The 13,374-nt window shown below is 36.2% G+C and overlaps 1 protein-coding gene across 1 annotated transcript in view; it reads right to left on the minus strand.

The window, feature by feature from the left end:
- Nucleotides 1–13,374, minus strand: part of LOC141957932 (phosphatidylcholine translocator ABCB4-like) — a 49,141-nt gene that overhangs the window by 16,331 nt on the left and 19,436 nt on the right. The window contains exons 10-18 of the mRNA XM_074900215.1: nt 12,897–13,007; nt 10,355–10,480; nt 9,964–10,167; nt 9,401–9,571; nt 6,765–6,926; nt 5,435–5,602; nt 4,429–4,575; nt 1,989–2,093; nt 293–370 (exon numbers count right to left, since the gene is read on the minus strand). Of these exons, the coding sequence (XP_074756316.1) occupies nt 293–370; nt 1,989–2,093; nt 4,429–4,575; nt 5,435–5,602; nt 6,765–6,926; nt 9,401–9,571; nt 9,964–10,167; nt 10,355–10,480; nt 12,897–13,007 (1,272 nt within the window). The remainder of the gene's footprint in view (nt 1–292; nt 371–1,988; nt 2,094–4,428; nt 4,576–5,434; nt 5,603–6,764; nt 6,927–9,400; nt 9,572–9,963; nt 10,168–10,354; nt 10,481–12,896; nt 13,008–13,374) is intronic.

Consider the following 13,374-nt stretch of genomic DNA (forward strand, 5'->3'; position numbering starts at 1 on the left):
GCTTTGATTTTATTAAATAAGCTAAATAAACACTACCATTACCTTTGAGTTTTCCTACACTTGACCTATAATTATATCAATAAAAAGATTTTAAAACCATTTAAAATATCTAGCTGGACTTGTTATGTAGATTTAGTCCAGTCAGTTTCTAAACTGAGCTAAAGAAATCAGTGTGGTATCATTATGGATATGATTACAGGATGACTAACTAAATAAACACAAAGATAATTTATGGCACATAAACATAAAAGCATTTCTAAAGCTCCAGCAAGCTAATATATAATGCTTTTACCTGTCTCAGAACTGCTCTAAATGCCATGGATCGAAGCCTCATTGTAAGGATTTCTCCAGCTTTGCCAAATGTGAAACCCTGTTTGAGAAAAAAGAAAACAAGTTTTTATTACCTAATCACAGTTTTTGTCTTTTTCAGATAAATAAAGTGACTATCTGCATATAATATTAAAAAAAAAAAACCAAAAAACAAACAAACAAAAAAAAACAAAAAACAAACAACCTATTGCCAAGTAAAAAAATATTCTAGCTGTAATGGAAATAATAAAAGTCCTTAAAAGCTAAATTTAGCACCTATAAGGATAGAGCAAAGAATGAGACACTGGTTTTTTAAGAAACAAATGTATACCATGTAATAGTCTTCAGGTCCCACCAAGCAATGTTTTAATTACAGGAATTTTTCTATCACACCTGATCTCAGATGGAAACCAGTTACTTCAAAGTAACAGGCTCAGTGCTACTACAAGTAAGACCTTATACTTGTTTTAGGCACTGTACAAATACCAAGGGTTCTTCTCTCTCTCTAAGTGCTTACAGTCAAAAAACTATAGTGCTACCAGTTATTTTCTAGGGGAAGCCTCTGAACCTGCACAGATACTCACTGACTACAACACAACTCAGCGTGCACAAAGACGTACTGGTGAATCTTTCACTCCTGGGCCAGGGCCATGCAGGGTCAGACTACGCAGGAATGAGATGAGAGAGACAGGCAGACACATTTGAGTGGACAAATATCCATAACAGCTATACCACCAATTTATTTTCTTTTCCAAGGCCATCACGGAAGTGGGAGTTTTGAGATTGGTTCTTGCTGAAGAGAGGGCAAGGGCTGGAGGTAATTTCAGAAAAGGCCCCCTGTTGTCTCAGGGGCATGAGGCAGAAGGTAACAAGGTGATGTTCAGAAGTCTATATATGATTGGGCAAGGCCAACACAAGTAGCTGAGCAATAACTAAAGGGATTTGTGCATGTAGATGAGATGCACATCAAGTCACATAAAAAGTGACTGATTTACATATGAACTTGGCAGTTTTCCTGCAACATACGTAACTCCATGCATTGTCAAATGCACATTATGTGTACATGGGAATTTAGACTGTTTCAGAAAATTTGGTCAAAACTATTTGATCCTGTACAAACAGAAGAATGCATCTCAAACTGAAGAGATTATTTGAAATATTATTTAACTTTCACAGTATGAAGCTGTGAGTAATCTTAAATTAAGCATATGATGTGGTCTTTCTCAATTACGTTTGGTATGTTTTCTTAGGAATCCAAGGGGTTCAGTCAGTGTAGGTACACACAGAGTAGTTTCAGTACAACCAGATCAGATGCTGACAGGAGCATTGCACAGAGCTCAGAGCAGGTGTTGAGGCAACCATTTACTCAAGACAGAAGATTCAAAACCCGATCTAAATCTGGGCTGCTGATGTTACTATCAGTACTGTATTGGGTTTTCCTACACAGGCTGTGGTGTAGTGTGGTCCTTACACCCAAAGTTTCCTTTGCTGGTGAGATGGAGGTCAGCTTATAGTACAGAGAACATTTGAAACGTCTTACTATATTTTGAACCTATCTGACAGTGAAAGTTCATCATCATTTTTCTTGTGTACTGTTTAACACTGAGGTGCTGAGATGTTAGCGCAGTTGAGATCTAGTGCTTCAAATACCATGAACAACTGCAGTAAAAAAAACTTACCTGAAGAAAAAAAGTCACAAGTGAAATTAGCCCAAAACCTAAGAACAGCAGTGCATACGTGCTATTTGTCTCCCTGATGGCAGCCTCTCCTTTTTCTACAAACATCTACAAGAGAAAATTTTGAAAATTAGTTTCAGTTACAGTGCAATAATTTCCCCTGTTACTGTGGTATATGCATTACATACTCTTAAAGTGATCACGAGTCCATGTCTTGTTGAACTAAGAATTCTTTTCTTCAAAGTTTATAGACTGAAATGATTTTTCATGTCTTGTGAATGAAGTCTTCATTGTTATTTTGGCAAGACAGAATCAGTAACACATGTCAGTGAACAACCTATATCAGGAAATTATTATTGCAATTGACACCTGCAAAATGCTGAGGCATGTCTTAAGACTCTAAAATAACATTTCTAGAGTCACTGACTGAAGACTATTGCATGTTAAACAATGATTAGTTAGTAAGAGAGAAATATGGCACTTGTTCTTAATATGATGTGTATAATTTTACAAACCGATTATTTTTTTAGGCTAATACTCATCAATAAGCAGACTTCTATTGTTTGTTTCCTGTATGTTAACAAAAAAAATATTTACATCGTACAGAGAGTTTGCTTTGTTATGGAAATAATTTTCCATTTAAATCTTCCATGCACTTATTTATCTCAAAAGCAGATAAATGAATATTAAAGATATAGTATCTTCAAGCCATCATCATACTTCTATATACAGTAAAAAAATCATAGGTCATGAAGCAAGGAGATCATATAGTTTTAGCTTCACCAAGTTTGTAAAGCAATAAAGATAATGCTCCTAAGTTTTGATAACAAAAATATGTTTTATAAGGTTTGAGGTCTTCACAGTCTCTGAATCTTTTAATTAGATATTTGAGGGCTTTGTATATTCTTTGCTGTTGCATTGTGTTTACATAATTTTGGATGTTGAGTAACTATCATTATGTGGTTTTAATTTGTTTAATGAAATTTAATTTGCTTTAGTCAAAATTTATCTATTGTTTGTTCAGACTGACTCCAGTTTATCTTGTTTTATACCTTGATGCATAGCATTAAGTTTACAATGCAATTATTTAAATGTTATAATATAGATTTGCTATAAATCCTATCACATCTGAAAATATTTTTTAAAGTTTTTAGAGTAAATTAATGTTTTAAAAAGGAAGGACCTTAATTCTCTTAATTCTCTTTTTCCAATATTTATCTTCCGCCCTTTGCCAGATTATTTTCCATGTTGGACTGATTTGGGGACAACTGCTTAAAGACTGCAACTTCATAGCATGCTCCCCTTCCCTCAGGGATGTTTCCTGTTACACTTGCGTTAAAAGCTGAAGTATAACACCCACATAATAATCTTTTCCCAAACAGTTCTTTGGAAAGTGACTCCTCATGTGCGAATACAAAAAATTTAATATAGGCTATTTCAGTATCTTTCATGTTGTATACTACAGCTTATCTGGCTATAAAAAAAACGATCCAGTAAATGCAGATATGACTGTGTTTCCATTTTTTTCTTTTTTCTTGTTTTGTGATAAAACTGTGAAAAACAAGAAAACAAGACTGAGAGCCTCATCCCAAAATAGTCAAAACATGAACCCGAGGCTTGGCTTCCAGGAGTGTATTTGTTTCTAAACTGATTCAGATTCCTGTAGCAGACAAATAAGATAATCATTGTCTTCTACAACTCATGCAAGTAACATGGCCATATACTCTTTCTTGGTATGGCATGTGAGTGCCATATGTCATACAGGTACATAAGCGCTCATAAACACATACACTTGTACTCTCACAATCAGTTTGTCTCTCTCCTGCACTGTTATCGATATTAATACCTTTCTAATGTAGTAGTGTGTTCTGACAGAACATGTTAGAAAATTCCCACCAGTACAAATAAAATCTTGCTTGCTTGAGAATGTAACTTCATTTTCTAACACCATAAATTTAGGTTTACAGAAATTCTCTCTATGATGAAAAGTCTACTCAGAAGCATTATGTCACATCCCTTTCACCTTGTAGCTTTTGCATTGTTTGTGTCACACTGTATCTTCTGAGAAGCTGTGACTGAGCACAAATGGGCAAGACAGCACAAGGAGCACCTTTCAGAAGGCGTGCACTGCTCGTGCTGACATACTGCCTTCTCTAAAGGGGTAAGGCTGAAGCAGATTAGGAGAGGTCATAAGAGAATCTCTCCTCATTCAGCATTTGGTGACCTGACCTGCTTGAGGATGTGCAATTTGCATCATTGCTCTGTAAGACACTGAACAGGCGTTTTGCATTCTCCGTAGCAAGGACCTTTGCCTGTCATCACATTTGCAGTGCAAATTGAAAAAAATGTATCATTTTATTGGTTTATCATAAAGGTAATTAGGAAATAATGACAAAAGGTAAAGCATACAATGAAGATTTTTACTTCTTTGTTTTATACTCACCCCTATAATGTCTGAAATGATGACTGAAAACACGGGTTGCAAGGCCCCATTGATAATTGCGCATAAAGTTCCAATAACAAAGTATGGCCATTCAGTTTTATTCAACTCCATGATTTTAAAAAATGAAACTGGAGGTATGCTTTTATCCTAAAATAAAAGTGTTCCATCAGGATAAATATAATACCTTAATGGAGGGAAATGAGGGTTATCTGTATTCTTTGTAATATGCTCTTCATCTTATATATTACATTCAGAAACCCCAAAGTGACTAATCTTTAAAAGCCATATTAATTAACTGCAGAAATTCTTACTGTTACTCAATACCCAATATTAATAACATAAAAGAAGGAAAAAAAGAATGAATTTTATATAAATTCTCATGCTTCCAACAATAACAATTTGAGCCTTTTCCTGAAAGAATTAGTCACAAATCCCACTTACCCTTCGCGGGACTATACAGAAACAGAAATTGTGAATTTAAACCACTTTTTGCATTTGATGGTATCAAGTTTCTCCTTACTCGTTGCTGAATATGATCAGCAGGTTTAGGTCATTAGCCAGTTCGATAATTCTATCTCAATTTTCAGTCATTTATTTGCTAACACGGACATTTTAGACAATAGATAGCAAAACATTTAGACAAAAATAGTAATTATTTCCTATCCAGAGTGTGCTATTTGAGTTATATGACTAATTAACTGTTTGTTTTTTTCTTATAATTAAATTAATTAACTTGCTATTAAGCCATTCCCATATTCAAGTTTCATAATATTACTCAAAATATTTCAAGTATCACAACAACAATAAAACCAAAAATTTAGCTTCAGGGGAAAAGACTGTTTCCATAGAACTCTTGCATGATTTTGTCAATTTATGAGTCTTTAACCAGACACATAGGCTGCCTTCACACATTTTGTTAAAAAATTACTCTTGAGTGGGATCACATTTCTTTCTTAGTCCATTAGTTATGGAAAACACATGCAGGTAAGAATACAGAGACACTCACAAGCTGAACAGTGTTTACATCAGGTTCATCATTCTGTATTCTGAACCTTTTTATGCTTTTCTGAGTGGATTGTCTTCTCTGTCCAGTCAGTATTGATCCCTTCCATGACTCCTCTGAGACAGCTGGTGCATTACCTTCTTCCTGTAACTGATCCTCAGTTCCTGATGCCTGAAATGAAACCAAATGATGCTAAAAATTGTTTGTGGCTGTATTATCCTTCCAAATGATGATCAATTCTAAATTAGAACAACAAAAACTTCTGTTAAGTAAATGGAAGATTGATAAGAAAAGCACAAGCAAGTACTGAAATTTCATTAAGTTCTCTCTATAATCTGAAAAACCTGGCAATACATTAACACTTACAAGGTGGGGGAGGGAGTTTCAGCCACAGAGATTTTTTTTTTTTCTCATATTTCTGTCAAGTTAAACTGTTCTGAAAACATACAGGAGAGTTAATTAAGTTAACTCAAGAAACCCACCAGAAAGCCTCTTCAAAATGCAAAAATTATATAAAAGAACCTTAAAGTAAAAAGAGAATAAGAAAGTCAATAAGAGGGACTTTCAACACAGGGAGGGAGCCATTAAGAATAGGAGCAAGACTTCCAGTTACTTCAAAGTTAAGGCCTGAGAGAAACTGTTTGAGAAGTTCAGGAGACAGCTTGAGAGATAATAAAAATATTCAACATAGACCATGCCTGAACAACAAAACTTCAGGAGCCTGAGTCACTAAGATGCTGGTGATTTGAAAAGTACTTGCGTAAAAGAGTTTGAGTTTTCACAATAAGGGTGGGAGGCACTGGAGAAGGTGACTTGAGGAGGGTGTGGAGTCTCCATTCTTGGATATATTCCAGACTCAACAGGACAAGGCCCTGAGGAACCCATCCTGACCTGAGAGTCTACCCTGTGTTCCATGGGAGTGGGACTACATGAGCCACCGAGGTCCCCTTCAGCCTGAGTTATTTTATAATTCTATGATTTGGAAAAGTAGCCTGAGAATCAGTCATCTCCAGAACCTCATTTTTGCCACAATCACATTCACAGTCATCATTTTTACCTTCTCACATACCTAATTTTTAACTTTTAATGTACTTTTTTTTTGCTTAAAATTCTTGTAATTCACAAATTTGAATTAAACTTGCATATTTTACTTAATATGAATTTTTCTTAATACGAAGTTTAGCACTCTTTAGGGGAGATTTCTTTCCCCCTAGAATTTCCCTATTGAGAAAACACTGCAAGATGGAGGTACCTTTGGGAGCAGTTCAATTTGGTTAACTCAATAGCACACGATACGATAAAAGATATGACAAAAGGTTTGTGAAAAAGCTACCTGCATATTAACAAGTGTGTAGTAAATTCCCTTTCGTTCTATTAATTCATTATGAGTCCCTTGTTCTGTAATAACACCATTTTCAAATGCAGCTATAAGATCTGCATTTCGAACCGTTGACAAACGATGAGCAATAACAAGTGTAGTCCGTCCTTTCCGGACCTAGAAACAGCATAACAATGGTCCCACATTAGCATTGTCAGGTACATATGATATTTCCCCTCTTCACATTAGAGTTGAGTAACTGAAAAGTTTTCCTTAGAAATGATATTCTAGTAAAGACCAAAATTGTCAATTGAGAAATGTTGAATTTCACAGTATTTTTCAATTTCTCCAAGGTAAACTAAAGCAAAAATGTAACAAATAAAATACTGCAAAACATATTTTATTTGAAAATATGAATTAAGGTACTTTGTTTTTATCATGTCTGACCATTTCTTTCTAAACACAAATATCTAAATTTCATTTTTTTGGAAACAACTCCTTCAATATCCTCCTAGGTTATGTATCCAATTTTCACTGGAAAAAGACTATCTACTGTTAAGCAAGTCAATGACAATTCTATTTCAGAGCATTTCACAAATATTAAAAATTAATCACATAGCAATTTTACTTGCTCTAAATTACTTGTGTGACTTCACTGAAAATATTTATCTAAAATTGTACTTAAAACCATACTTCTATTACGCATGTTTTTCCATTTTTAATTACTCACAAATAATAAAATAAATCCTATAAGTATGTAGTTTGACACAACCAAGATATATTCACAAGTGTATCGTTACAGTGTGTGTTGGGATAAATTGGTGTCAATGTCTAATGGCCCAACAACTGAATCCAAACTTTATATAATTCAGTTTGAAAATCTTAATTCAGTTTAAAAACCTTCACTTAACATTTGAACTCCAACTCCTGGCTTAATAAGTGTTTTACAATTAGGAAATAAAAGAGAAAACTGTAATGTGTGTAGTATTCTCAGTGAGTTTCCAGATAAACCTCATATCTTAGTATTGTCACATGATTTTAAGAACTGTAAATGACAGCTATTCAAACCATCCTGTAAGAAATGGTAGGCATTTTCTTGGTAGGCTGAAAGCTTCACTGTATCTGAGATGATCTTGAAAAGTTAAAATCACATCAAGATGTAGAAGAAAATTAAGTTAATGTCCTTAATTATAAAAAGCAGAGCACCTTATCTGCATAAACAGTAAATGGAGATTTAGCAGAGGTTTGGTGAAGCCTGCAGGGAAAAGTGGTCTACATTAGATCTGATGTAAACCTTCTATAGAGGTACGTGTTCAGCACAGTGAGGAAGGGAAATAGCAAGCAAGAGGAGGACAAATGAATGCTTGGCACATAACAGCTTAGCTTCGTCTTGCTTAACCCCAGCAATCTGAGGGCTAGTCTAGTCTGAGCAAGCCTTTCTGGCATGCTGTGCAGAAACATCAACAGGGAGACTCATCTCACCATATGACATATTTTAAAGATAGGTGGGGGAGGTCAGAGGCTAAGTTAACTTGTTTAAACTAGCTGTCTAAGTTTTATATTGCAGCAGTTAGTTGGGATCCCACCAAATATGTCTCAATCAGCAGTTCTCTGCCCTCCTGCCTCTGGGATTCACTTTATAGGGCAAGAGTTGGGAGAAAGATCCACAAGTGTGCCAACCAGTGTAGCTTCACAGAGTAGGATGAATTATCAGTAATTAGGACTAGTGGACAGAGAGTCTAACTCTTGCTGAAATTAGTGGCAATTAGGTATCCTAGTAAAAGTCAGGGACAAAAATAACTTTGGAGATGAGAACATAGATTCTGTTTGATTCTTCTAGACATAATACTGCACAGTGGGTAACATAAGATACTTCTGAGGCAGAACAGCATGTGGAGGCAAAATGGTGTCTAAAGATATTGTCCATAGATAAACATTTTCAGCAATGATCACATGATCACAGTTTATTTAATAGTGGGAATTTGTTTTCACTCGGAGCATAAGAGTAGATGCAGAGAGAGAGAGAGAGAAACAGAGGAAGGGAAATAAACAACGAATATTATTGATTCAGCCTGAGGAATAGCTGGAACTATTTTGTAAACAGTTCATAAACTTGTTTAGAAAAGACAACAAGAAATACAGGATTGGCTATTTTTTTCATTTGTCTAGGTGGTTTAGAAGTTATGTCTAGATGGCAGTCAACATATAGCAGCTTCTCTTGAAGACATCCCTGAATTGGTTTTGAATCACTTTGCTGGGTGTTGTTAAGAACATAGATCACATGGATCTCCAAACCTGCTTGAGAATATTTAGCTCTTATTCCCTTTTGAGCTCTTCACTGCTCCAAAGACTAAAGCTTGCTTGGAAAAGTCTGCTGCAGTTCAGCCCTACCCATGATATTATTAACTGAATTCACTGGGCACTTGCAAAAACACTTCACCACTGGGCAGACTGCCTGACCTGGTGGAGCTAGTGCTGGCAAATTTCAAAACAGATTTTTAATGTATTTATTTTTTAAAGCATCTCACTATTCATCCCCATTTAGAGTTCCTAATCTTTGTATGAACAGAGAGTATTTGTCAAATTCAAGCTTACCTTAGACTTTTTAGGGGTCTCTCTTGCAGCTCTTTAAACAAATGATCAATACTGACCTTGTCCAGTGCCGCCTGCACAACTGATTCGCTCTCAGTATCCAAAGCTGATGTTGCCTCATCAAGCAGAAGAATCTTAGGATTGCGAACCAGAGCTCGGGCAATTGCTATTCTTTGCTTCTGGCCTCCACTCAACTGTGCCCCTCTTTCTCCAACCATGGTTTCAAACTTCTACAAGATAACCACACACATTTCCACAACCCTCAGTAGCACAGTCCTTTCACCAGAGTAAGGCCGTGTAAAGAAAAGGCACGGTGGCGTCAGTAGCCCCAGCAGCGCTTTTTCCTTCATCTAAAACACTACAGGACAAACACCCACTTGGATATATCTGCTAATCGTGTGCATCCCTGGAATTCCAGTAGCTCTCCAAATGCTCATCAAGTCATGACCTAAACATTTAAAATCAAAATTATCCTCAGAAGTTATGAAGCAGCTCTGCATAGCTATGCCTACTCACAGCTCCAGGGAGAGCTTCCTCTGTTTCCAAAAATCCCTTCTAAGGAACTATTTGGCACAAGAAGGTTTAGGAGAAATAATTTCAGCAGGGCAGCTGGTTTGCTTACATTGGGTAGCTTCATGATGAAGTCATAAGCATTTGCTTCCTTGGTAGCTTTTTCAATCTCTTCCATGGTGACACCCTCACGGCCATAACGAATGTTTTCTGCAATAGTGGTAGCAAAGAGCACGGGCTCCTGATTCACTACACCAATAATCTCCCGCAGATACCTTACATTTAAGGTCTTAATATCCTGCCCATCAATAGTAACCTAAACGAAAGGAAGCAGACAAAACCCGTTTACTAAGTGTTTTGGTCAAGGAACCTCTCTCCCCACGTTGGCCCATGCCTTTTTAGGGGAGGCTTTGCCATATCATTGGAACAAGGGCAGTGAGACCAGAACCAGACTTCTAACAACTGTGACACACAGAGCAGTCCTCTCACTTGAGGTATCTTACCGTGCCTTCCTTGGGATCGTAAAATCTCTGGATGAGCTGAACAGTTGTACTTTTCCCACAGCCACTGCCGCCAACCAGGGCCACTGTCTGGCCACAATTAACCTTGAGATTCAAGCCCTTTAGTATCTGTGCATATATGAAGGGTAAGCAACACATAACAGTATGTAAAAACGTCAGTGTAAATTTGAAGAAACTCTAAAGACTACAATAAAATTTTGCAAGAGAGCTTTAACTAGTGAAGGGGAAGAACTACATGTGAAATTGTGGAAGGGCTGACATGGAGTTTATGGAGTTTTACCGAAATATGAAGAGATTCTTCCTTCTACTTATCCCTTCAAAACGTGGCATTTCACACCTGTTGCAAAAGTGAAGTTCTGCTTTCCATGCAAACTTACTTGCTACTCCCTCAGCTTTTCAGTTTCAGGTACATGGTGAAGACATTACACAGCAATCACTGCAGCTGTAGAGGAAAAGAACTTTTCTTTCCCTCTTACTCTGCTGTTGGTCTATGGGAACTTTTCTCTGTAGCTTTCTCTAAAGCTTCAGAGAGACATTTTTAAACCTCTGTGTAATGAGATGAAAAGGAACATTTCCTTAGCTATTTATTTTTCAGTTAAAAAGGAGGAAGAATTTATAGCTTTGGTTTTGCATATTTATATAAAATATCACATTATTTAATTACAAGTAACTCAGCAGGAAACCATCATGAGGACGTTCTTAGCTTAAAAGAAGTGAAAGAGCTGATATTCCATTAAACATTTGCCAGGACTGTTCTTGTTTCAGAACAATAGGGTAAAACACTCGTTATTTTCAGCAATACTAAAACCTCTGAAAATTTGCCATTTTTATCAAGAATATTTTGAACTGTGAGATTTGGATGATGTCAAAAGGAGCAAGTATGAACTGAGACAACCTAGTATAAACTCTCAGGCTACCTTAGAATTCCATCAAAAGTCTTTGTTTTCTAAGTTTTTTACGTGGAAATATACTTATTACATTGTTAGGGATTTACATGGAAGTTGGCCCTGGAAATAAGATAAAAGATCCTGATCCAAAACCTGAGGATGCAAATGGAAATACTTCACTGATTTCAGTCACCTTTGGGCCAAATACTTTGTCCTCCACCAAAGTGAGAAGAATAACATATCATCTTCACAATATTTTCTTACACATAAACTTGCAAAATAAAAAGTGATCAAAGGTATAATGGGCCTGTCTGAGGACGTTATTTAGGTTTTGTCTCCATCCTACCACAAGCTAATATTAGAGAAGAAGCCTATCTTAGAAGAACCCCGATAAAATGTAGCCGTGACAACAGCAAGCCTGGCACAGTCGTGGCACACAAGCACCTGCTCCATGTCTTGGGCAGGTTTTGCAGCCCTTGCTGGGGAAGTGTTCCTGCAGCTACCACATGAGGTGAATTCCCAGCCACTGATGTCACATATATCTGCTCAAGTTTAAGAATGAAGAGTGAGGTCTTCTGTAACACACTACCCTCTTAAACCTTACTGTTGTCAGCAGGCAAAAACAACTTGGGAGGGTGCAATATTTTTTCCATGAATACATTATGTTCCCTTGCATCCTCTGGATTGCTCATCATTCTTGTTTTAATTTGTTATGCAACATCCTTCACCCTTTCTCACCAGGATTAAATGCTAAAAAGGTAACCTCGGTAATAAACAGAGGAAGAAATAAAAAAACAAATTCCTTCTGTTATGCTAGATAATCTTAAAAATGTTTTAGAAACCTGGTGCAGAACTGAGAGCACTACTCTCCCTAGTCTTCATATTGATTCTAATGTAGCTAATACAAATGCCAAATGATTTCAGCTGATCTCTTTAGAAACTGGTGAGCTGAAATGTTTTCTTTGTCTATTTAAAAGTCGACTAAGAAAGTCCTGGTCCTCTTTGTCGTCATATCCTACCTGAACAAAATGGAAGCAGATCCCCTTTTATAGATCAGTGAAAGCAGACTTCCTTCACATTGGAAAAGATTATTTTCCAAGACCTTCTTAATAAATGTATTTTTAGAAATCGTTCAGACCTCTTTCCCAGTTAATTGCATCAAGATTTACCTTATGAGAGCTCTCAAACAAAACAGTCTCTTCCTTCAAAGGGACAGGTTTTACATTGCAAATGCAATAAAGCAGGTGTTGGATTTGCTGTCAGTTTCTCAGAGAAATACTTCTAGCAGACTTATGGTGTGGACAATTTCACATATCAATATACTGCTATAACATTTTTACTGAGTTAAAACACGTATTATTACAATTAGTGATTATCATTATATTTGTGACTTAAAAGGATCTCCAACTTTTAGCTTTTAGTGGAAATTTCATGAAGTTATATTTTATTTTAAAAGGCTGGCTGTTAAATTATTTAACTAACCAGTTCAGGCTAAAATGTGTTACCAATTCTAGATAAAAGCAAAGGTTTCCATTATCTCTATGACTTTTTTTTTATTATTATTATTATAACAATTGTTTTTCTCTAAGGGAATCAGTTATCTTAAATGGAATCTGTATCACCTCCATGAGTAATACCTTAGTATCTGGCCTAGCAGGATAATTGAAGTAAACATTTTGGAATTCCAAATTGCCCTTAACATGCGTTGGTTTATAGCCAGCATCAGATGAACTGTCAATCTCAGGTTCCTGTGCAAAAAAAACATGCCAAGAAAAGAGAAAAAAAAAATGTTTAGATTTCTAATGACATTTTAACACAACACAGTTCTGTGGTATCTTAGACATTAATGTTACCATATAACAAGGCGTAGCAGGCCTCATTACAAAGTAGCTGCAACTACTCATAGATACATGAAGATGCCAGTCCAGGTCACTAGCAGATCTGCCATCAGGGGCGAGTAACAAGGCAAATGCTCAGGCCCTTAAGTCTTCACTGGTGTAGATTAAGGAATAGAGGAAATAATCTAAAACATCTGTGAAAGGAAGGAGTAATTTACACATTCACATCCAGCTGTTGCATACTAGCAGTAATTTGTGTTTACACTCCTTCCTTTAA

This window comes from Athene noctua, chromosome 2 (genome assembly GCF_965140245.1).
Source record: "Athene noctua chromosome 2, bAthNoc1.hap1.1, whole genome shotgun sequence".
Taxonomy (NCBI): Eukaryota; Metazoa; Chordata; class Aves; order Strigiformes; family Strigidae; genus Athene; species Athene noctua.